The 24,086-nt window shown below is 37.9% G+C and overlaps 1 protein-coding gene across 1 annotated transcript in view; it reads left to right on the top strand.

Moving 5' to 3' along the window:
• Window positions 1–24,086, top strand: part of RAPGEF5 (Rap guanine nucleotide exchange factor 5) — a 229,885-nt gene that overhangs the window by 174,833 nt on the left and 30,966 nt on the right. Inside the window, exons 12-18 of the mRNA XM_055314547.1 lie at window positions 7,878–7,956; window positions 12,208–12,352; window positions 13,943–14,040; window positions 16,028–16,058; window positions 17,009–17,087; window positions 19,292–19,441; window positions 23,061–23,158. Coding sequence (XP_055170522.1) covers window positions 7,878–7,956; window positions 12,208–12,352; window positions 13,943–14,040; window positions 16,028–16,058; window positions 17,009–17,087; window positions 19,292–19,441; window positions 23,061–23,158 — 680 coding nt within the window. The remainder of the gene's footprint in view (window positions 1–7,877; window positions 7,957–12,207; window positions 12,353–13,942; window positions 14,041–16,027; window positions 16,059–17,008; window positions 17,088–19,291; window positions 19,442–23,060; window positions 23,159–24,086) is intronic.

Here is a 24,086-nt window from a genome sequence, read left to right as displayed (position 1 = left end):
GAGAGCTACTGCTGTTACTAATCAGTGAGCTGTAACACCTACATGAAGAGTCTTTGGGGAAAAACAGTGTGATGGATGATGTGAGGGCCGATTGTCAGAATATCCTTAGTTCGTTTTAATCTAACTCAGGTATGCCCATAACATTTTCTAATGGACATTTCTCCAAAGTCATCAAACGAGGACCATCCACACACCAAATCCAGTGGCCTTTGAATGTGGATGAAAGCTGATCAACCTCCCTCCAGAAACTCATTATCCACTCTGTTTTCCATCATCCTTCCTCGTTGGATTCTATTTCACTTGTGTCTCCCTATTCTCCTGTTTCTCTCTCTTCTTTTCCCCCTTCCTGAACTCATCTTTCTCTTAGCATTACTCAAATGTGAATATACATCCCAGCTCAACCTTCAGTCCCCTGGTTACAACTCCCTAGGATTGTATCTGAGAGTTTATGTTGTCTCAGCCACCCTCTTTATATGGTAGTTCCCGTAATCATCCCGTAATCTTTAGCTAACTCTGGTCTTTGATATTTCTGCCCAGTATCTTCACTTAAAGTAGCTTTAGGGTACTTGAGCTCAGTGTATTTAAAAGTAAACTCATCCGGGATCCCTGGGTGGCTCAGCGGTTAAGCGCCTGCCTTCGGCCCAGGGCGTGATCCTGGAGAACCAGGATCGAATCCCGCATCGGGCTCCTTGCATGGAGCCTGCTTCTCCCTCTGGTTCTGTCTCTCCATGTGTCTCTCATGAATAAATAAATAAAATCTTTAAAAAATAAATAAATAAAATAAAATAAAAGTAAACTCATCCTCCCTCTCCTCATTCTTCCTTTATCCAGTCTGACAGTCCTGATGTGGCAAGTGTAATCTGTATTTCTTGTTACTTCTCCCCTGAAAAATTTCCATTCACTTCCCTTTTCCTATAAAACATGCCCCGGGCTTCTTGTTCTAGGGCTTAAAGACCCTCCAGGAATTGGCTCTAACTTACTTTCTAGCTTTACTTTTCAGTTAAACCTGTGATCTCTTCTTTTACTATTTCACAACTATACCATAGACCAAGATTTACAAAACTCACCTGTCCATAGACTTCTAATGTAAACTAGTGAAGCCCATGAGGGCAGAACTGTGATAAACTGAACAGTGTACCCTGCATGGAAAGGGCAACTCAGCACTAAACCGTGGTTGCCATATGAGATGTGGATCTGGTGTTGCCAAATCTTCTAATTTGTATGTTTGCTTCATTTTGTTTAAAGATTGATTTATTTATTTTAGAGCACAAGTGAATGGGGGAGGGGAGCAGAGGGAAGGAATCTGAAGCAGACTCCCCACTGAGCAGAAAACCCGACAGGGAGCTTGGTCTCATGACCCTGAGATCATGACCTAAGCCAGAATCAAGAGTCCGATGCTTAACTGATTGTGCCACCCAGGAGCCCACACATCTTCTGATTTTTAAATATTGGGATCCCTGGGTGGCGCAGCGGTTTAGCGCCTGCCTTTGGCCCAGGGCACGATCCTGGAGACCCGGGATCGAATCCCACGTCGGGCTCCCGGTGCATGGAGCCTGCTTCTCCCTCTGCCTGTGTCTCTGCCTCTCTCTCTCTCTCTGTGTGATTATCATAAATAAATAAAAATTAAAAAAAATATTTATTTAAATATTGTCACATAAAAAAAAATCTTTAAGGGCTAAACATGGCCCAGAGGCCACAGGTTTGTGACTCAGCCACAGACATACACACAGTCACTCCTTTGCTCACATTTATTTCACCTCTTATCCACTGATTCTTTTTAAAAGTTCAGAGGTCAGGTAAAACCTCCCCTGGCATATTGGAGTTTCCTTCAGTCCTTAGAACATTTACGATTGGTGCTGCCCAGTTGAAATGTTGCCTTTAGTTCATTTCATGGGGATAAAGTCTCAACCCCCTAAATATGAGCTTGAAGCCATGTATCACTCTTGTGCATTTTTGTCTCTTGCCCCCAAGTTCCTTAACAAATGCCTTCTAAATAATCAGTTCTCAATTATTGATTTTTCTTGGTTGATGGGTAGCACTTGGAGAATTGGGACAGGATCTAACTATTATTTTACAAAAGTAAAGAAAAAGTGGTACTTACTGAGTGCCTGATGTATACCAAGTTCTCTGTTATAGGCGTTAGATACACTAATCTATTTAATCCTGACTATAATTCTGCTAGGTGTGGATATCATATCTACTTTATAGCTGACTTAACCAGAGAGGTTCAGGACTATGCCTAAGGCTATCCAGGTAGAAATTCAGCTCTCTGATTCCCTTAGTACTTTTCACACTGTTTTCTAAGCTTCTCAGCAGGTTTAGCAGACACATGCATGAGCCACAAATGGGTAATAATTAGAATTGTGCCTAGGAGCTGAGAGCAGCTGAGGGCCGGGACAGCAGGAGCTCATGGGACCTGTCACCTCTCCCTGCCCGCCCCCTTGACGTGCAAACATGACCCTTGGTGTGGAGAACGTAGGCAAGCCTTGTATTTATTAGTCCATGTTCCTTCTAGTGCCATGTTTAAAAGGTAGGATGTGTAATGTGATATAGTTCAGAACATAATTCCTGTTGTATTCAAATCATTCTTTCCTAAAGAATGATAGAATTCAAAAACCAAATTTTTCAAGTTATAGTAAAAACAGAATTCATTATTTGAAGAGTGCCAACCAAACTCCTGTCATTAAGAGGTGACTTTTAAAATTTGATGTAGACACAGCATTAAATGAATAAGCATTTCTTATGTAACCAATACTGAAAAATAAAATTAGATCTCAAGATTGGGTCATTTTAGAATGGCTAAGCAATAGTCTGGTGAAATTGTAAAAATATGCAGAATTTGAGTGAATTTAAAAGCTGTGGTAAACAGCTGCATTTGAGGTCCTGAATATCACTTTCAGAAATGTAAAATAAACCAAGAAAGAAGCATAGCTCTTAATGGCCTAGCATTTTAACCTATGATTCAAACATGAACATTATTTTTTTTAATTTGTGCTTAATCAGATTACATGGCACATTTTGGCACTGCTTCTCAAAAAATAATGACAAATTGTAATATTCTGGGGCCAGAAACAAGACCTTTCAAACACAAAGTTTTTCTTAGCTTCTCGAAATAAAGTTTAAGTAGAATATATTTTAGAGTGCCTTAAATTCCATTGCATCTGAAATAGAAATACAGGTGAAACGAAACTGCTAACAGTACTTTAGGGAATAGAGTCACTGTAGAAATGTTGAATACTCATGTTACCATACTTAGTTTAAGTAGCAACTATAGGCAGTTACCTGTCAAAATTTTTATTATTTGCTTTCTTGGCAATTCACTTACACCAAAAATAAATAAATAAATAAATAAATAAATAAATAAATAAATAAATGGCATCAAGCTTAGACCTTTTGAAACATTTAGATCAATTCTTCTGATTTAATTACATTTACATAACAGAACCCTATAAAAAGGATCTGTACCAAACCAATTACTAGTCCATCTGACACAACTCTAGGATGCTCTAGACACACTTGTGTTTTACAGAAATAAATGAAAGTTTTTAGTGCTTGGTACAGTAAAAATGAGAATGAGAAAATATTTTAATTTCTGCATAAAAGAAAAATACATTTAAGTAAAATCAAGTAAAATTGAACAATTCTTTTCTTATACCTTAAAATTAAAACAGTAACAGATGAGAGAGAAAAGTCCTGTATTAACATCATTATGGTGAATAGTAGATGTGAATTTTAGAGCCTTTTCTATCAAAGCTTTAGATTTTGACTAAAACTTGATATATTTTATTTCAAGAGAACTTAGTGCTTAAAATTGTTATAGTATTTGCTTGACTGTTAGTAGCATGTTTCTTTAATACTGCAAGAGTACTTCCTGTATTTAAAAAGCCACACCATAAATATTCTTTTATTTGAGGAGAGTAGAGGGGATATTCCCAAAAGGATGGCTGAATATTTTTGTCAGTGATGGGAGCCAGGAATTTGGGATTAGATTTAGTGATTGATATAATGAATAGAATTTCAAAGGAAAGATTTTTGTATATTAATACCTAGGTATTCAGAGAGTTTAAAAAGCAAAATGAATGTATGTTTTTATTCAGAATGTTAGTGTATATGGCAACTATGAATTTGTTTAAATGAAAGATACTTTTATACGCAAAGGTATTTCTCTGCCTAGAGTCTTAAATTACTGTTAATTAAGCACTATATAGTATAATAGATAATTATAGTGTTTTAATGTGGATGCCAGAGGATGTGCTAGTCTTTCTAAATGGCTATTGTTGGCTAATAGTCTTCAGGGGATCATTTATATAGCCATTGTGGTTCTAAAAATATCTCTGAATACCATGGGACAGGCTTTTTTGATACATGGCTATTATAAAATGCATTTTTATTTGAAGTGTGTCATTTTGATTATATCATTCAATTACTTTCACCCACAGCAAAAAAAAAAAAAAAACAGTGCTGGAAAAGAGTATGGGAAAGCTCTTTATAAAGAAAAATTTCATTATAATATACTAGTTAAATAGGGAAAGATTTGTATGAAGGGTATTGGGAATCTGTTCTTTTCATTAGGATTTTTAGCTGTTCAGTAGGATTTTAACTGGAAATGTTTTTATGTAGCCTCGTTGTTTTTATTTTAATTAATATTTCTATGGCAGGGAGATAATTAGGTAAATGCTGTTGAATATTAAATATGGTAGTAGCTTAGGGGAAAGCATTTCTGGGTCAAAGCCCTTAACAAAATATTGTCATATGTGAGCTCATTAATTGAATTGAATGCCAAATGGCTTTGCCACCACACAAACCAGAGTCTGAGAGTCACTCAGCTCATTATCCAAGGCTGTTCCAGAATGGAATGACTGGTTATGTCAGAGTTTAATGGCATTCTTTTTCATCTCGGTTGCTAATGGAGTAAATTTTGATTAGAGAGTAGTTCTAACTCCTTAAATAAGCTAAGTGTAAGAACATTCAAAAAGAGTCTGAACCTATGTTACATCAAGCATTCTGAATGTTGACTGTGTGAGGTTCTCAGGGCCCTCACCTAGTGGCTTATGCCTGTCATTGGTTCTGATCTGTAAGGGCCCCACAGAGAACCCTAAAGTAGATTCTAGACTATTCTGTGGTTCTGGCTGCCTGCATCTAATATTGAATGCAAAAAAGACTCAATTTCTAATGAGACAAGAGAAATTGAGGCTTTTCATCAGCCAAATTTTAGTACAGAGCAGTGTTAGAATTTGTGAACATCCCTTGTTCAGTAGTGTCCCAGAGTAATAGTTTTCAAGCTGTATTTCAAAATATCTAGGGGATTCAGACACTATGCCATTGTTTGATTTTTCTTTTTTCTTTTTAAGATTTTATTTATTCATGAGAGACAGAAAGAGAGGCAGAGACAAAGGCAGAGGGTGAAGCAGGCCTGAGTGGGACTCGATCCCGGAACCCTGGGATCATGCCCTGGGCCAAAGGCAGACATTCAACCACTGAACCACCCAGGTGTCCCTGTTTGATTTTTCTTGAAGCTATCTTAAAAACTGGGGTGAAGGACAGACAAAGCTTTCTAAATACATATTTCGAAGTTTTTCAGTGGGATAACCAGGTAATGAACTGATGCTGGCAGATTAATTTGGGGGGCAGACCTTATAATACAGCTTCTCTTGCCTTCTTGTGCATATAAATATTTGAAACTCCATGGAGGGATCCCTGGGTGGCGCAGCAGTTTAGCGCCTGCCTTTGGCCCAGGGCGCGATCCTGGAGACCCGGGATTGAATCCCATGTCGGGCTCCCGGTGCATGGAGCCTGTGTCTCTGCCTCTCTGTGTGTGTGTGACTATCATAAATAAATTTAAAAAAAAATTTTAAAAAAATGAAACTCCATGGAATCTGCCTGAAAATTTGTAAATTACATTGGTGGTCACAGTTTACCAGTAACTTTTGTAAACAGGGCTGTTAGGAGAGAACTAACTCTTAGGTCTTCTGTGCTTGCTGGCCATAGATATGCACTCACCCTAAATTGTCCAATGAGGGGCGCCTGGGTGGCTCAGTGGTTGAGTGTCTGCCTTAAGCTCAGGGCATGATCCTGGGGTTCTGGGATGGAGTCCCACATCACGCTCCCCGCAGGGAAGGAGGGAAGCCTTTTCCTTCTGCCTGTGTCTCTGCCTCTGTGTCTCTCATGAATAAATAAATAAAATCTTTTAAAATTTTTAAAAAATAAATTGCCCAACCAGCCATGTTCCCACAGTTACTTACCTTCAGTATAGAGCTCAAGAGCTCTATACCAGGCTGTGCTTTCCCTTCACACAGTTCGAGTGTAGAGATCTTCGTTTATGCCTAGCAAGGCTCAGACACATCTGTTTGAGAACTTGCTTTGACAAGTAACAGTAACATGGAGCAGCGATTGTTAATGTATTGATTGCAGTGCAATACAACATTAGAAGTGTAGGCTTACTATACATTATAGGTACCATTTGATAAATTTACACTGTTACTTAGTATAAATAAGTAAATGTCTTTGAAAAAAAAGCTTACTTAATACTCTTCATTAGCATCTCTGGTTCATTTCACTTAAGGGCATTTTGCAATTAGAAAGCAAGGGGTTTCTTAACATTACCATTTGCAACCGCTTATTTGCATAAATTGGGATTATTGATGTTCTAGAATCAAACAAAACAATTAAGTAGGGACAGCTGATAAAGGACTGTAGCTGCCATTCACTACCTCTTTATATCAGAGTTTTATGTTCATAAACATAGCCTTGTTTCATATTGATCAATATTTATACCAAATGTTCTTGGTTATTTCTAAAAATTCTGGGATTTTTTTCCCAGGTCTTCAACAGAGCTCTATATGAGGCAGTTCTCTCTACTTACACCCTTAGTATAGCTCTTGGAGAGCATAAATGCTATTGTATATACAAGCTCATTATTCTTACGACTGATAAATGACTATTTCAAATGACTAGAAATTTGATGTCCAGGATGTAAAAGACATGAAAATGAAACCATATAGTAAAATGAATTTTAAATTAAGGAGGTTGGATAAAGACTATTATGGCAAGAGGTCTACTTTGCATCCTACATGTAATTTTTTCTATCAATTTGGAAATTATATTGGGGGGGTCAGAGTTTACCTCGTTAGCTATTGCGTATTATACGTAAGCTGGACTTTTCCAACAATACTCAAGGTCAAGAGGCAATAAAAATCAAACCTGTTTTTGTCAGTTGAGGAGGTAGGGAGGGGATTGGGAAGGAGTATATTGTGCTACTTTATACCTACTCCCTATTTTTAACAGGGCCTAGCTCTGTCTCTCTCCACAGCAATAACAGCATCACCCACCATTTTCCCAACTTCTTATGAATGCATTTGAGAAAGAAAGGTGAATGGCCTTGGAACCTGACATGTATCCTCTGAATTTTATTATCCATTATTCTTGCCCTAGACTTAGGTAAATGGCTTTAGAAAGCCTTAATTTATTAGAACATGCAGGCTTCATTCCCTGTAGGACTGGAGATATACCCCAGAAATACTACAAAACTTATTTTTAAAAGGACATTATTTATGCATTGGCTTTCCATTACATCTTTACCCACAGAAATAAAAGATGTTTTAGAGAGCAAAAAAAAAGATGATAAAAGTTGTAGATTTAGAGAGCCTTGCATCAAAAGATAATCTCATTGCTTGGGGTATTCTGTGTACAGAGTTGGGAAAAAAATCTTAACTTCAATAAATAATGTATATTGTGGCTAAAATTCTCCCATCCTAATCCCTTCCACACCCACCGCCATTTATCATATTTCTGCCACACACTGTTTGAGAGCCTGGATAAGCAGTTGCCCTTCTGATCACTGGTTTGCTTACCTTGTGTTTGTTTTTCTTTCTTTGCAGAGACCCTCCTTGATGACTTCCTTCTCACGTACACTGTCTTCATGACAACTGATGACTTGTGCCAGGCGCTGTTGAGGCAATATCCTTCATTAACTTCAGGATGCTGTGTCGGCTTCCTCTCAGACAGATGTCTCGCATTAGGAATTAACTGCCTTTCTTAATTTACTCAGCCCCTCTTAGAGTGTGGATATGTTAAATATTAATGTAATGATGTCCAAGGTAAAAGATGAAATGAGACAGAATAGACAGGGAACTGGAAAGCAGGGCTGCTGTTTTCACCTTCTAGGTTGCAGGTAAATTGTACTGTTTGTATTGTTTTCTTCAAACGTAGGTCTCAAGACTTAAGAAATCTGGCGGTAAGTTTGGCCCATGGGGTTAGCCCCACAGTCAAGAGGTTGAGTGTACTGGCAATAAGTGAACCTGTAAGACAATCAAGTGCTTAGTGTCGGGGCACTTGGACAGGAAAATGTACGTACATGATACCATGTTTCTCGGCAAGTGTCCCGGGGCCAGATGAGCCATCTCTCACATGGGAAGTCTAAACTACTCCCTGGAAGCAACTGCCATCTTTTCAGAAGCTTTGTGAAGACATGCACTGTTAGAATGACGGATGTGATTAGAAGGTTAATGACCAGTTAAGGAAGCTTTATGATTTGTTATATTAGCTGGAATGATGCAACCGTTGAAAGGCCAAAAAGCCAAGTTAATTGACTCAGAGTCTCCCTTGACTCCCAATGTTCAAGGAAGATGCTTCAGAAACATTTAAGAAGCCTGTTTACTGTCAGGTATTTATCAAACCAAACTTGAAGGTTCCACCAGAGCCCCAGTGAACATTTTTAGGAAAATGGAATATTTTTTTCGGCATACCCGAATTTTATTGACCCCTAATGGAAATGGTCTTGGTAATATTCTTTTCCTGTTAAATAATTGTTACATTTCTCCCCGACTTTATTATAGCCTTTTCCTGCTTGAAAGATTATCTTAAGACTCCGTAAAGGGCATAACTGAAATAAAATCTTTCTTAATAAACATATAAAGTAGAAATTGTAGTTACTTGTTAGTGCTTTGCTATGTTCATATGGCCATTCAAAGCTACAGATCTTGTGGAACTTCTTCAAACCAGTTCATAAAATTCATCTTCAAACATTATTAGTTTTGAATTTGGAGTATTTCAAAACCAGATTTCTTCCACAGCTTCCAATGGGGTATTACTAAGAAATTCTGCAATAATTACAAGGTTTTCAGGTTCTCCTTCTTTAACAGTGTTGTGGAAAAGTAGCTATGAGCTCATTTCTTCTACATTTTAATGCTAACAACTTTTCTAAAAGTATTACAGCCTTTTAAACCATATAGTTTGTTTCATAGCAAATAGATGCCTTTAACCTATTGTTTTTAATAGGTTCTTAATAGAGGCACATGGGTGGTTCAGTTGGCTAAACATCCAACTGTGATCTCGGCTCAAGTCATGATCTCAGGGTTGTGAGGTCAAGCCCTGGGTTGGGCTCCATGCTGGGCATGGAACCTGTTTAAGATTCTCTCTCTCGGGATCCCTGGGTGGCGCAGCGGTTTGGCGCCTGCCTTTGGCCCAGGGCGCGATCCTGGAGACCCGGGATCGAATCCCACGTCGGGCTCCCGGTGCATGGAGCCTGCTTCTCCCTCTGCCTATGTCTCTGCCTCTCTCTCTCTCTCTCTCTGTGTGACTATCATAAATAAATAAAAATTAAAAAAAAAAAGACTCTCTCTCCCTCTGCCCCTCCCCCCTTCTCTCTCTAAAAAAAAGTGAGTAAATAAATAAATAAATAGAATCCTATATTATTTGTGATTATTATTGAGTAATTTAATGCCTCATAGGATTTCCCTAAAGAATCTCTAAAACTTACTTGGCTCTGACCATGTTTTGAGTCTTTGACTAAGACATTCTATATGAAAATTTTAGTTCAAATTCTTAGCACCCTTTTTACTAATTGTAAAAACCCATGAAATCCAGAACATTTTAAGTCAGGAGTCTTCCTACATGATTATTTCAGTATATTTGCAGACTCTGCTTTTTGTGAAATAATATGAACCATAAACAAAAATGCAGCATCCATATTTGATTTTTATGTACGCCTTAGTGAAGCTATATTATGTATCCCACTACCATCACCTTCTGAAGAGTGGTCTGAATTACTTTTTGTTGTTTATCTCCCATTGTTTTCTTTTTTTTTCTCCCATTGTTTTCAAACATTATTTATAGATTAGAGCCATTTATGCTGTGTGTGGGTATCTTAGATGGGTACTTTTACTGTGATAGAATTTTATACTTTTCAGCTTTTATCATCATAAAGAGCATTACGTAAGCTCCCAGCCCTAGGCTAGCTAATGTTCAGTGCACTACATGAAGGTATAACTGTCATCCAATACCTTCCTACTATTCCCCTCCTCTAGCTACATTTATATGTCAATATAATCTAGCATGGGCAAAATGTGTAAGAGTGAATATACCTTGATATAGAAAACAGAATAATCCAAATATTAAATTTAATCAGTAAATGTTCTTAAAAAACATCTTGTAGGAAGAACAAGATTAAGCAAGTAAATGGTAGTAACTGGAGAAGGGCACTTAAGGTTTCAGTCCCAAAATGGCTCAATCCTGCAGATCCATAATTGTCAAACGTAGACGCAGTACTAAAAAAACTCCCTTCTTGACTTATGCATGCTGACCTAAAAGAAAGAAGTTGTCAGTATTTCCTGATTTTCTAGTTTTTCTTCTTTATAGGTGAGGTCATAATAGTCACAGGAAAAGAATATAACATTTGTACAAGTGGAAATAATATAGGCTATAAATTTTTATATTTTGCCTGTTAAGAGAAAAACTAGGAAAGAATAGGTATTTTCACAGATTCTTTGTTTGCCTGAGTTTATTTCACATATAGAAATCAAAAAAAATCAAATGGCCTTCATGTATTTTTACAGAATGAGGAGACAGAGACTAAAATATGTTTTAAGATATTTACAAAGGCTGACATAGATATTCCTATTTTGCTGTTATATATCAGCAATTAAAGAGTGTAGAAACTGGGCATCTCTGGGTGGCTCAGAGGTTTAGTGCCTGCCTTTGGCCCAGGGCGTGATCCTGGAGTCCCGGGATTGAGTCCCACGTCGGGCTCCTGGCATGGAGCCTGCTTTTCCCTCCTGTGTCTTTGCCTCTCTCTCTCTCTCTCTCTCTCTCTCTCTCTCTCTAATTAATAAATAAATAAATAAATAAATAAATCTTTAAAAAAAAAAAAAAGAGTGTAGAAACCTGTCCAGTAACCCCAAAGCTACCTGTCTTTGGTATCAGCATTTCCTTTTCCTACTTAGCTTTCCACAGTGTCCAAGATTGTCAGAAATGATAGTTTGGGGAACAGAAACACTAGGTTGGTTTGGAAAATGCCAAGCTTCTGTCTCATTCTTTAAACACATTGCTTTTGAGGTTGTTATTTTTATGTAATTTTAACAGCACAGTTAGCCACTGTTAACTTTCAGTATATACTATTCCAGGTAATGAAATTTTTCTTATAAATAACCGCAGTTAATAGAAGTAGATGATCCCAACATATTTTTTTACTTGCTTTCCTACTCAACAGTACGCTGTGAATGTTGACTGTCAGTTAATGCACTACTGGATGATCAGTTTTATGGCTGTAGATTGCCTATTAATGGATATGTGATGATTTAGTTAACTATCCACAGTATTTGAAGCATTTAGGTTATTTCTACTGTACTTTTCTTTTATTCCAATGAAAATGAAAGTTAGCAGTCCTTTTTAATTATGTTTGTACATTTATCTAGTCCTTTTTTCCAAGCAAATTCCGGGGGTGGGCATTTAAATCTTATCGCAAATTATACTCCAGAAATCTGTGCACATTTGGGGCTAATTGAGAAGTAACTGGTTTTATAAATTGTGAATTTCTGAAGATCAAAGGATATCTGGCCTAGTTCTGATGTAACTTTTTTGAAAAATGTCTACCTATGTAGTAAGGACAGATCTCTTGTAGCCATCCTTGAAATTCATGGGCCACTTAGAATCTCTTCATGGTGGCATCGACCCATGGTGCCTGTGGAACTGTGTCAGCAGCTGTCAGTGCAAATCATCTAATTAACCTTCACGACCTGCCACCAAGCACATGGAAATCATTTTCCTAGTGCATACCTTTTGCTCTTCTTACACATATTATTTTCTTACCACTTACTTAGATACTTGTAGATCCTTTGGAAAATGCTTTAGCATGTTTTATGAAAATAAGAATAAATGGATCTCTTCATATTTTTTTCCAACAATGCAATATTCTTTCTTAACCACCTGCACCTATTCTGCTAAGAAGTATCAAGGCAAAGAAGAAAACTCAGATGTTCCTTGTCGGAAACGTAAGGTCTTACATCTTGTGTCCCAATGGATTGCTCTCTACAAAGACTGGTTACATGAAGATGAACATTCAAAAATGTTCTTAAAGGTAGTGTAAAATTTCAGGATATTCTTTGATGCCAAGTGACTGATTTTATTTTCAGCTATGCATTTCAAAAATCTCTGGTAAGTTGCAGTCATGCAACTTTTTTGTAATATTCAAAGAAAATATTAATTTATTTTTATTTTTGAGGCCTGATATTCTGTACATTGAATTTTTTAATTGTATGAAAAAAATGTTTTACGTTTGCTAATTTAAGGTTATTTTATATAATTCATGGGAATTTTGATTGCAGATGGAATGATGAAAACTTGACACTATTTAATATGTTGAGATTTATTCTAAGTTTGAACTAACCAGTCCCATATATACAATATTTGTATAAAACATTGTTTATCACTTAAAAACTATATTGAAAAAAATAAAAAAGCAATAATAAAAAATAATAATAATTTTTAAAACTATATTGACAAGACATACATTATGAAAGTTTCTCAGACTGTGTTGTATTTTGAGAATTTTAAGCAATAATAACTTGCAAAATAGGTACCAACCTAGATTTACAATTGTAATCAGATAAACTGATGTTTCCTTCTTTCTTTCTTTCTTTCTTTCTTTCTTTCTTTCTTTCTTTCTTTCTTTCTTTCTTTCTTTCTTCCTTTCTATAGGCTCTATGCCCAATGTGGAGCCCAATATGAGGCTTAAACTCACAACTCTGAAATCAAGACCTGAGCTGAAATCAGTGTCAGACATTTTATCTACTGAGCCACGCAGATAAACTGATAGGTTACTGTCATCACTAATAGACTGCAATACCTTTTGAACACAAATGATTCACATGGAGACAATATGTAGACAATTGGCCTCCTTTGGCCACCAAAACCATATTAGCTATGCAGGTTAACACAGAGAAAGGGTAGAATGGAATTCAGGCAGGCTGCAGGTCTGATGGATTTCAGAATAGACAAGTATTCAAACTGATTTTGTCTTTCATGAAGGAAATCACTTTGATTTCAAAAGCCAGGTGTCATTTAGGGTGCCTGTGTGGCTCAGTTAAGTGTCTGCCTTCAGCTTGGGTCTTGAACTCAGGGTCTTGGGATTGAGCCCCACATTGGGCTCCCTACTTAACAGTGAGCCTGCTTGTCCCTCTTCCTCTGATCCTCCTCACCACTTGTGCTCTCTCTCTCTCTGTCTTAAATAAATAAAATCTTTTTTTAAAAAAAGTATAATTTTGACATCCAGTTAAAAACTGGTTTAACCAACACTGTGCCTAAACTAATGTTATTTTTTAAATAACTGGGTAATAGGATTCGGTCAATTTTTTTCCTTCCCAAATGACTATGTGGATATTATTTTTTTAATATAGAATAGGCACGGAAATCTTGAGTAGCCTTCCAGGTATACCTAAGTTTCCAGCATTGACTGCTTATGGCCCCTGAAAGCTGTGGGAGAGCCACATAGTTAAGTGAGAAGCTAGGAAGTGGAATCCCACTTGGTATCTCACTGGTACCTGGTTTAACCCCCTGCATTGGCCCACATTCCACCTATTCCCTCAGCAAGTTGACCATTCTATGAGGCCTGATCCTTACAAAATAAGCATTTCACTACCCATTTTTCTTTCTCCACCACCCCCCACAGACCATATACAGGAATGTACTGGATGATGTATATGAATATCCAATACTTGAAAAAGAATTGAAAGAATTTCAAAAGATACTTGGAATGCACCGCCGTCAGTGAGTATTTAATTTTCTATGTTACAGTTAATAAAAGAAAGCAGCAAATGGGATAGAATTTGGGTGTCTTATAAGGTTCATCTTGAACACTTTGAATCTGGGATCCTTCTTGATTCCTTAGCTTTTCTAGTAGTAAGTTGTATATTTGTTTTGTTTTGTTTTTTAAAAGCTTTTATTTATTTATTCATGAGAGACACACAAAGAGAGAGGCAGAGACACAGGCAGAGGGAGAAGCAGGTTCCCTACAGGGAGCCCGACATGGGACTCCATCCGGTCCAGGATCACGCCTGGGAGCCGACATGGGACTCCATCCCGGGTCTCCAGGATCACGCCCTGGGCTGAAGGCGGCGCTAAACCGCTGGGCCACCCGGGCTGCCCCTATATTTTGTTTTTAATATCAAAATGAATGAACACAAAGTCAAGCTTACTGGCTATTTTTTTAATCGTGTTTGATATGGTAGAAACCAACTGGGCCATAACAACCCAGATACACAAAAACAATTATTTAATAAGTTATTTAATTTTAAAAGTGTAAATATTTAACTTGTCATTTTGGGGGCTAAAAACTGTCTCTAATGGAATAAGGAAAAAAAAGTTTTATAAGTAGGTTTCACCAAGTCATGAGGCATTTTTAAATCTCCATTTTATGGATTCCCTGAGGTTTTTATCAATTTAGAAGGATTAAAGAAAACCATTTATTCACTGACTTTTGGCATGTGTAAATATCCCAGAGGTATCTATCATTAGTCTTTCAGATTGCCAATACCTGACTTACCACTAACGCTGCTTATTAATTTTGGTGATTGAAAACATCATCGGGACATTATTCAGTTTTCAGATAGAGCCACAAAGTTAATCTGAAGGGAAAAACTGCTGTTCTCTGATGTACAGTGTGCTTTCTCCTTAGTAAACATGAAATGCATGTGTTGTCAAGTTGTGAGAAACTTCTATGAAGATTTCAGCAGTCACAGAGGCATTCAGCACAGAGGCACTTCTCATAGAAAATGTTAATTCAAGCCTTTCAGATGATTAATTTGAGATTTAAAACCTGACCTAATTTTAGTAAAGAGAGATCCTATTGCAAATTGAAGTCTATATAAATTAATTTAAGGGTGCAAACAAATCACGTGTAAGCTTTAGTCTTCAATCATGAAAATCACACATTTAGAAATTCAGAAATGAAATGCAGTTTAGGACAGTGTTAGAAAAAAGTGTTGTGAATTTGAGTGGTGTTCCCTTGTCACAGTCTACCCCATAATAAGTTGTAGTATGAAAACGTGAACAAATAAATGAAACAGGAAAGAAAAAGATGACCTTTATTACATCAAAATAATCCCCCACATGGAAGTTGGTCTTTGCCGTAAGGTAGGCCTTGTGACCCTTGGGAAACGAATTCATAGCTTAATACCTTTAAATGCATCGATGCATTCATGGAACTTAATACAGTCCATTTAAAAAACTTACATAAAATGAGAAATAACAGATTGGGAAAATAATAAAGGACTTTTACCTCTTTGGTATAAGATTATGAAATATCTCTAGATTCTGGAAAAAAAATTTGAGCTGGGGACCTACAGAATGTCTTAATGTCTTCTTTCTACCACACATGGCAACATTCTGAAAATGATGTACCTTGGCTGACATAACCATCTTACTAACAATAATTTCACCCAAAATCTTTCAATTGCTGAGAAAACTTAGAGTTTCTGTGGACTGAATAAATCCAACTCTTCCTTCAGCACTCACTCTCTGTGGGTAAAAAGTAAAATATACCTGTTGAGCAGATAGCATCTTTTCTTCCTGATTCATTCGGAAATCCAGAGCCCGATGTCAAGGGTGTTATACATAGTGACCTAATGAATACCTGGTTTTATCTTTCTGAAAAGCAAAAACCTCTGCCTAATGCCTGAAAATTAGTCCTTTGTGACGATCATTGCATTATTCTGGGTTTGAGACAAAGACTAAACTTGTTGTCCTTCCCTTTCAGCACCGTAGATGAATATTCACCACAAAGGAAGGTGAGGCAGACCTTTCTCTATCTACAGTGGGGCCATCCAGTTTGGAGACCTTGCTTTGCCTCCCTTGGCATTTCTTCATAATTAAAATGAACACTGCCTCAAGCACAACAGGAGCAGGCGGGGAAGCCTGGGGTCGTGGCCTGCATTGCTTTCCCTTCACTTTGCTGGTGCTACTGTAGATCCAGAGCCAGTCATAGCCATGTGCCCTTGTCTTGACATTCTGCATATTTTTGGAATCTGAGAGTTTCCCCAGTGTTCCCAGAGTGATATAAATTTGAATTTGAAACACTGATGCAAAAAAAAAAAAAAAAAGGAAAAAGAAAGGGGAAAAAAGACAAGAATCTTGACTGCAAGGGTGAGGAAGTCTAGTAATAAGCAAAAAGGTTTGTACTTTTCAACCTGACAAAAAGAGAAAGAAGGAGTGTGTTAACCTGTTCACCTTGAAGGGCAAATGCAAAAGAGATGTCAGGCACATGTTTTGTAGAAGCTGATGTATCAGGTGGAGAATCATATGAATAATATAATTATTTCCCTTAAGCAAATCATCATGAGGCAGCAGAAGTATGCAACTGTCCCAAAGTTGCTTTATCCAAAAGCATGATTAATGTTGGGGTGTCTCTCTCTAGAGAAGAATCTGTGGATGTTTGTACTAGCCAGAGGTTCAGATACTCTCCAGCATGTTGCAGGAAATAATTATAGGAGCATTTTGCCTGCTACTGGCTTTGGCCAAGGTCTGTTGTGTTGCTCAGAATCTCCACCTCCGCATACATTAATAGAGGCAACTCCCTATTTATTCCTCTAAGACTGGATGGGTGGGTTTCATTAAAAAAAAAAGAAAGAAAGAAAGAAAGAAAAATTGGCTGGCTCTTTTGGAACATGTTATAAACAGCTGTGGTTTTCCAAAGGGCAGGCATGCATTCATTCATTGTTCTCTTTCTCGCTCCTCACAGAATAAAGCCCTTTTCCACCAATTCAGTCTCAAGGAGAACTGGCTCCAGCACAGAGGAACTGTGACTGAAACAGAGGAAAGTGAGTATGATTTTAACGAGGGTTTGAGGTAGGTGGAGGGTGGTTAATCACCTTCAGTTCTCCCGCATTAACTCATCAGCCCGCCTTTGAGCATTTCTAGCTATCACAACCCCTGTGACGAGCACATTAGCACCCAGTATGATGGCCTTTATGTTCTTCCTTTGAGTGTTGCAGTTTTCTGGATCATACACCAGCATCCCAGAGACCAAGAACATTTTTAATTTAGGAAAGGAAAAAGGGAGACTGCAAAGTGTCTCCCTACTTTCTTGGGTAGAGGTGCAAAATGGCCTCGAAGTACCACCTGTTCTCAATCTGTCAGCCCATTGCCTGGGACTGACTGGCAAGTCCACTACAGCCAACGTGCAGGGCAGGGGTGGGGCCAGTCTCTGAGATGCAGAGATGTGACTCTGGGAAAGAATAGCAGAAGGAAGGAAGCGTGGGTGAGATCCTGCAAGGCCAGGAGGTGGCAGGTGGAACCACGCCCCCAGGGCACCTGCGGTGGGTGACAGGGCTTGGGACCCACTCGGAAGACGGCTGCTCTCTCAATACCAGGGGCAGGGGGGACACCTCTATCTGCTCCCCCACCAAGGTGCTACCTTCTATGTTACAACCTTGTAGCAGAACAAGAAATGGTTTCCTCCTGTTTGCATAAAGGTTGAGTTGAATACAGAGCCTGGGGAAACACAGCAATGGAAACATTCAAGCTGGTGTGACTAGGAGACTCTCAGTATGTGCTGACGTTCTAAGTGTGAACGTCTCATACCTGCTCAGCTTCTTCCATACTTAAATAGCAAAATGTCCCCACCGATGCTTCTTCTTCTCCAAAGTATTTGTGGAAGCTGGGAGGGAAATGATCTTACCTCCTAATTCCTAGTTGCTGATCCTCCAGACTTATTTGTCTTTAAATTTCATGGGATAATTTCCCAAGCTGTGTTACAGGAATATAAGTATTTTGAGATGCTCCGGCCTCTTTTTGTTCATCAGTTTATTAAGCAAGGTGTAAACTTTCCTCATATTCAGTGGTTTGTGCACTGGACCTTGTCCTGCTCAAAAATTTTCTTTTTCTGTGGAAGCCAAAAAGCTTTTTTGCCTTTCACGTATCTGTTGACAACATATAAATCAACTGTTTATCAGATGATACTGTTTTAGTGACACACCCAACCAAACCAAGAGCAGAATGCTGTCACTGGTTTCTGGTGGCGTGTTTACTTTGAGGTTTGTGCATGTAAACTCACGGTTTTTCTTCTGCTTCATTTGCCTTTGTGTGGAAACCATCCTAGGTTTATTTTTGTGGGTCTGTTTAAATTGAGTATAAGATTTCTCTAGGAACTGCCCTCCCCCTTTTTTTTATTTTTTGCAATATGGTAGAGAAGAATATCTCCATGTATTACCTTTTTGAAAGATGCTAGTATTTTATACATTCAGAGTAGCTGCTGCAAAGAGCAAATAATGTATCTGTTACCTCCACTGCTATTAAACACTTTCTGCTCTCAAATCATAAAGAAAATTTCTTCCAGGACCCCGATTCACCCTGGTGGTAGTGGTGTCCTAGTAATAATTATTTGCCCTGCAGACAATAAAAAGGAAATTTAAAGGGCTGGAAACATCACTTCTGTTTAGAAACCAAACTCATCCCCATCTTGATCAGGGACATCATTATTAAGTGACCAAGAAGCCTGAACACAAAAACCATGGCGAACTGGCAGATTTTTTAGACAAGCTTCTGAGAATTCTAATGGCAAAATGTGGTTCTTGAATGAGCCACTGGGACTATTCAGAAATGGAGTATAAAATAAAAATTTATGAGTTAGGTGTCTTAATATACTGCTTTGGGAAATCTCAGTAACCCTCAAAAAAGAGACTCAGCTACGGTTCATGTACCACCCATTCCATTGTGGTGTGGTCAGGCTATCTCCACCATGAATGCATGCTTCCGTGACATGGGTCTCTCATTATGGTTTGGGAAGCCTAGGTCCTCGGCATGCTTATTCACCAGCTTTCTGATGTCTGTATCTCTTGTGTGGGCAAGCACACATTTCTGTATGTATGCCCACAAGGCACCCATGTACAGACATGAATATGTAAATCTAGTTGGGTAGGTTTTATACTAAAGAGAATAGGAAGGTGGGTGCCTTAATTTGAGAAAATCTGTACCTCTTGGCTACAGTTCTCAGTTCACTAACATTTCTTTTGGTTGTGTGCAGTTTTTTGCCACGTGTATATAACGGAGCACTCCTATGTCAGCGTGAAGGCAAAAGTTTCCAGTACAGCACATGAGATCCTGAAAGTTGTGGCAGAAAAGATCCAGCATGCAGAAGAGGATCTGGCTCTGGTGGCCGTCACATTCTCTGGGGGTAAACTTTTCTGTCCTGGAATATTAATCTTCCACTGGATCTCCCCTGAAAGGAGAGTCGACATTTTCATAGAGTAAACGTGTGGCTTGTCCCTTCTGGGTCCGCAGCTGGATGACCACAGTAACAATAAGAAGCTGCCTCGCAGAGGCGTTTCCATGACAACAGTTGGGTACTGTTGGATCTTGAATTTCCTCCCCAAGAACTGAATAAAGGGCCATGCCAGTGTTTTGAAATATATTATAAAGCTTTTCATATTTTATACTCTAGATAAGCCTTCTATTTTCATATTTAAATTAACTTGGGAAATTGCTAAAGGATGAAATTACTCTAGGAAGGAAAAAGAAAGACAGCCTTGAACTAGTCATATTGCTACCTGACAGTTTAATACTTAAAAAGACTCCCTGTTGAAGGAAATAAAAACTCCAATAAGCTGAAAGCTCACAGGCAGTGTTCCTTCAGGTGGACGTGGAGAGTGAGGTCTGGTTATAGCTTTTCCTTCTACAGGGCCTTATTTATCCTCAGAGAATGGTTTATTGTCTGTTTTGAATAAGATCACACAGATTACAAGCTGAGAGTATTGATCTACATGACCTGAACAGACCCCTTCGTTTTCACTGGGGCCTGTCCGATCTCAGTGTTGCTGGCCTCCTTTTTGGCTTACAATCTTTATTTAATATCTCATTAACCCTGAAAAAAAAAAAAAAAGAAAGTGTCTTAGCATCTGTAGTTGAAAAATGGGAATACCATGTGAACTAAACAGAGATAGGGCGGGAAGGAGCGGGGGAGCAGACACCGGCATTTCTTGACCCTTTGTTATCCTTATGGTGCTGGGGGAGGAGGACAATATCCGGATTTAACTTGGTGTTAATGCATTTGTGTAACAGAATCTTGTATTGCTTTGTTACCCAGAAGCAGGTAAAATGGTCTGACAAGCTAGTGAATTACATATGCAAACCGTATAGCCCTTCTCCTTGGGTCTCATGAGAATCTCTCCTCCCTCTCAAGGGGCCCTAATTGTGCATCCCATCAAAACGTTATCTAGAGAAAAAGAGCAAAAGTGGGAAAAACATCTGCACTCCCTGGATTTTAACCAGTGTTGAATTTTTAATAAAATATTTCTGGCATGCCAGATAGATAGGATAAATGTATATTATATTTAATTTTAAGTGACCAAAAATATTAGTTGATTCTAAACAATATTAAACTTCAGCAGAACATTTGTCTCTCAAGACAGTACCATTACAAAAAGGAGTCATTGGGTCCCCATTTTAGAGGAGGAAGGACCCCAGGTGAACACGGTAGCAAAACTGAGACCCTTCTCCCTTGGGGCAGACTCAGAGTCAGCCCAGGGCCACATGTGAATCTGGAAAGTAATGAGTAGCTCTTTTACTACCCAGTATCTATTTGATGGCCATGAAATACCATTTTTACACTCTATTAAATTAGATTCATCAGGGAGACCAGCGTTGTTCTAATGTGTATAAACTCACTGCTAATCTTCTCTAGAAATACCAGCTTATTTCTTGAATTATCCCACAGATTTGGAAATGTGCCATCATTTCCCATCAATTAGTACTTTTTGTCTGTTAAGAACCTTTCTGCCTGTAGCTTAATATCCTCTAAACAAAAATGCTTTATAAAGAAAAAGAAGGAAAAAAAGAAAGTTTAATGTATTCCTTGCTCTAATTACCTAATTTACAATAAATAATGTTTTCAATACTACTTTAAAATGAAATGACAATGCAATCTACTCTTACTTTCTTTTTGTCAAAAAAAAAAAGTTTTAAAATGTCTCAGTGTCGTAGGTTTTGTGGATTTTTCTAAAAGAACTGGTGCTATTATCCTCATGGCTTTCAGTAGGTTTCTAGCTGTTTTCTACCCGGAGTAGGTAAAGTATATGTGTGTAGTAACAGAAACCTACCTGCCTAGTTTTTCAGAGAGTAAAATTCTATGAGCTTTTATCTTTTATGGTGTAATGACAAACCTGAAAATAAGAAAAATAATAATAATTCTTAGGAAATAGAAAAGTGACTGTCAGAAGGCTGTGGCATTTTATTCTGTTGCAAGGGCAGATGACTCTCATAATTCAGGTGTAAAGTGGACATGGGAACATACAGGGTTGCAAGAAATTGTAGCTAGAGGAAGAGGGAGAAGATGGAAAAACTTCAGAGCTCAGCCGTGTGGGACCATTCACCACGCACGTCAACAGCCTGACATGAAAGTGCTATTGATCTTTATAATGCTGGGCCATAAAGAATATATTGGATTATCGTTTGTGTACTCTGTATTAAGCAGAAACGTTCAAAACAAAATTTGGCCTTTGAACTGATTAAGTTATCTAGAAAAAGATACATGGAATATTGCATTCCCCAACCAGGCTGGGTAACTATAAGGCTGACTTATAGAAGCTGATTATGTTACAGTGCAATAAACTTGAGGATTAGCTTAGTCAATTCCCGTCTGTAATTTCTAGTTAGGAGGAGGACATTTTTCTACAAAGAAGGCTATTGTGTTATAAGAGAGCTCCAGTGATGGTAGAAAAATGGCTGAAGGGGAGGAATAATTTGTAATAAGGCAAATAGAAGAATACTTTAAAAAGACTCAGCTTTACCAGTAATCAAGAAATTTAAAATAAATGGAGAATCTTTTTTTGGTTTCAGCTAAATAGCAAACTTACCACAAGGAATGGTCAGTGTTGGTTGGTGTAAGAATTTGAAAGCAATTTGGCAGTTCGTATCAAAAACATTAAAAAATATTCATTCCCCTTTGACCTAGTAATTTCATTACTGGGAATCTATTTTTAAAAATCACCCATGAACAGCCAAAGATTTATGCATAAGGTTGTTGACTTCAGCAGTATATAGTATGGCTGCTATAATAATAAATCCCATTTATCAAGCTCCTATTATGTCCCAGACCTGCATACTAGTATTTACATATATCTTGCCGTTTAATTTATGTGACAAAAACATTGGAAACTATTAAATTGGTCAACAATAGAGGAAAGATTACATGATGGTATAAGGGACTGTTATGTAACCAATTAAACAGGACATATACATAAATAATTTTGACAAGTGGATAAGTGCTTATAATAAAATTGGAATATAAAACCATATATGCAAAAACTGCAAATGTACATGTGTGTATGCATCCATACTAATTATGAATGGCATATGTGTAAATAATTGCAACTATATGTATGTGTGAATGTTGTTTACACACATTTGCATCAAGATCAGAACAAAAACATACCCAAATGTTTAACTACATCACCATCATATGGTCACCAATCTTATCATCATCATCACCAATCTTAGAGTGATTGGATTATGAGTGAATTTTACTTTCTTCCCTAAACTGTTCTCTGTTGTAAAGAACAACTAAATATTTTAAGGAGAAATTGCAGGAGGCTTCTACTTTATGCATGTGGAGCAATGAGGTCCATGGTCCTGTTGTTGCTGTTGCACAGAGGATGCAGAACTAAATTAAATCTGCATTCTAGTTACTTTTAAATATTTTTCTTTGGCAATTTTCACTCTTTAGATATACTGTGTATGCCTACCACTGCCCTTGTGTTTCTAATTACTCTTTTTTTTTTTTTTTTTTTTTAATAAAGAAAAGCATGAACTTCAGCCAAATGACTTGGCCATCTCCAAATCGCTTGAAGCATCTGGTCGGATATATGTCTACCGAAAAGATCTAGCCGATACTTTGGTAAGAAAGTACTTAGCCTTTTACTGGAAACACACATGGCAGACTACAATCGTATTTCTGTATCTTTCAAAATGAATGTTAGAAAAACACATCGTATTACTTCCTCCTCTTCTGCCAACAATACACTTATCGGATGACACTAGTTTTGCAAATCAAAGATAGGTACAACTTGAGAAATCCTAAACCCTTCCGAAGTCAAACGTGTTTCTCTCTGGGCCCCTGAAACAAGGGATAGGAGAGAAGTGACCCCCCCCCATTAATCTTAATTCTATTCCTTCTTTTTTGACACATATGTGGAGCTCAATCTGAAAAATGTTACCCTGTGCAGATTTAAGGGGAAAGAGACTATATTCTTGATTTCGGTCCATTTGGCCCACTTCAAGTGTACCATTCCCAGGAAGAAAGGGTTGATTTTCAGCCTTCCTCATGTAAGATGGGCTTATAACGATGGTACCTGAGATGCCAATGAGGAGTAGGAGTTTGAAGATATGTAGAACCCATGCTGTCAGTTATTTTCATTTCAAATTTAAGAACATTTACGGCTAAGCAGTTAGATGATTTGTCATTACTACTTTCCTAAAAACTTCAGCCTTGTGGTTGCTTTCTGCATGGTCGGATCCAGCCTCAGACTCCTCACCCACAAAGAGTATCATCTAGACCCATGGTCCTAGTCTGTTTCAGGGAGCCATCACCACAGTGGTTCTTTCTAGCCAACTCTTGTATTTATGCTTGAGGAATGTACATACCACATGAGTTAACCGAAACTGCTTATAATAAAAATAGTTTTTGTAAAATTATCTACAAGTATCAACCTACTAATCATTGTCATTTTTTGCACTTCTACCAGACAGTTAGGTGCTAGGTAATTTACATACGGTATCTCATTGAACATTGCCAGTAACCTTGTGACATTCAGAAAGGCCAAGTA

This window comes from Nyctereutes procyonoides, unplaced genomic scaffold (assembly GCF_905146905.1).
Source record: "Nyctereutes procyonoides isolate TBG_1078 unplaced genomic scaffold, NYPRO_anot_genome, whole genome shotgun sequence".
NCBI classification, from domain to species: Eukaryota; Metazoa; Chordata; class Mammalia; order Carnivora; family Canidae; genus Nyctereutes; species Nyctereutes procyonoides.
The sequence above is the reverse complement of the archived record's forward strand: the minus strand, read 5'-3'. Positions and strand labels throughout refer to the sequence as shown.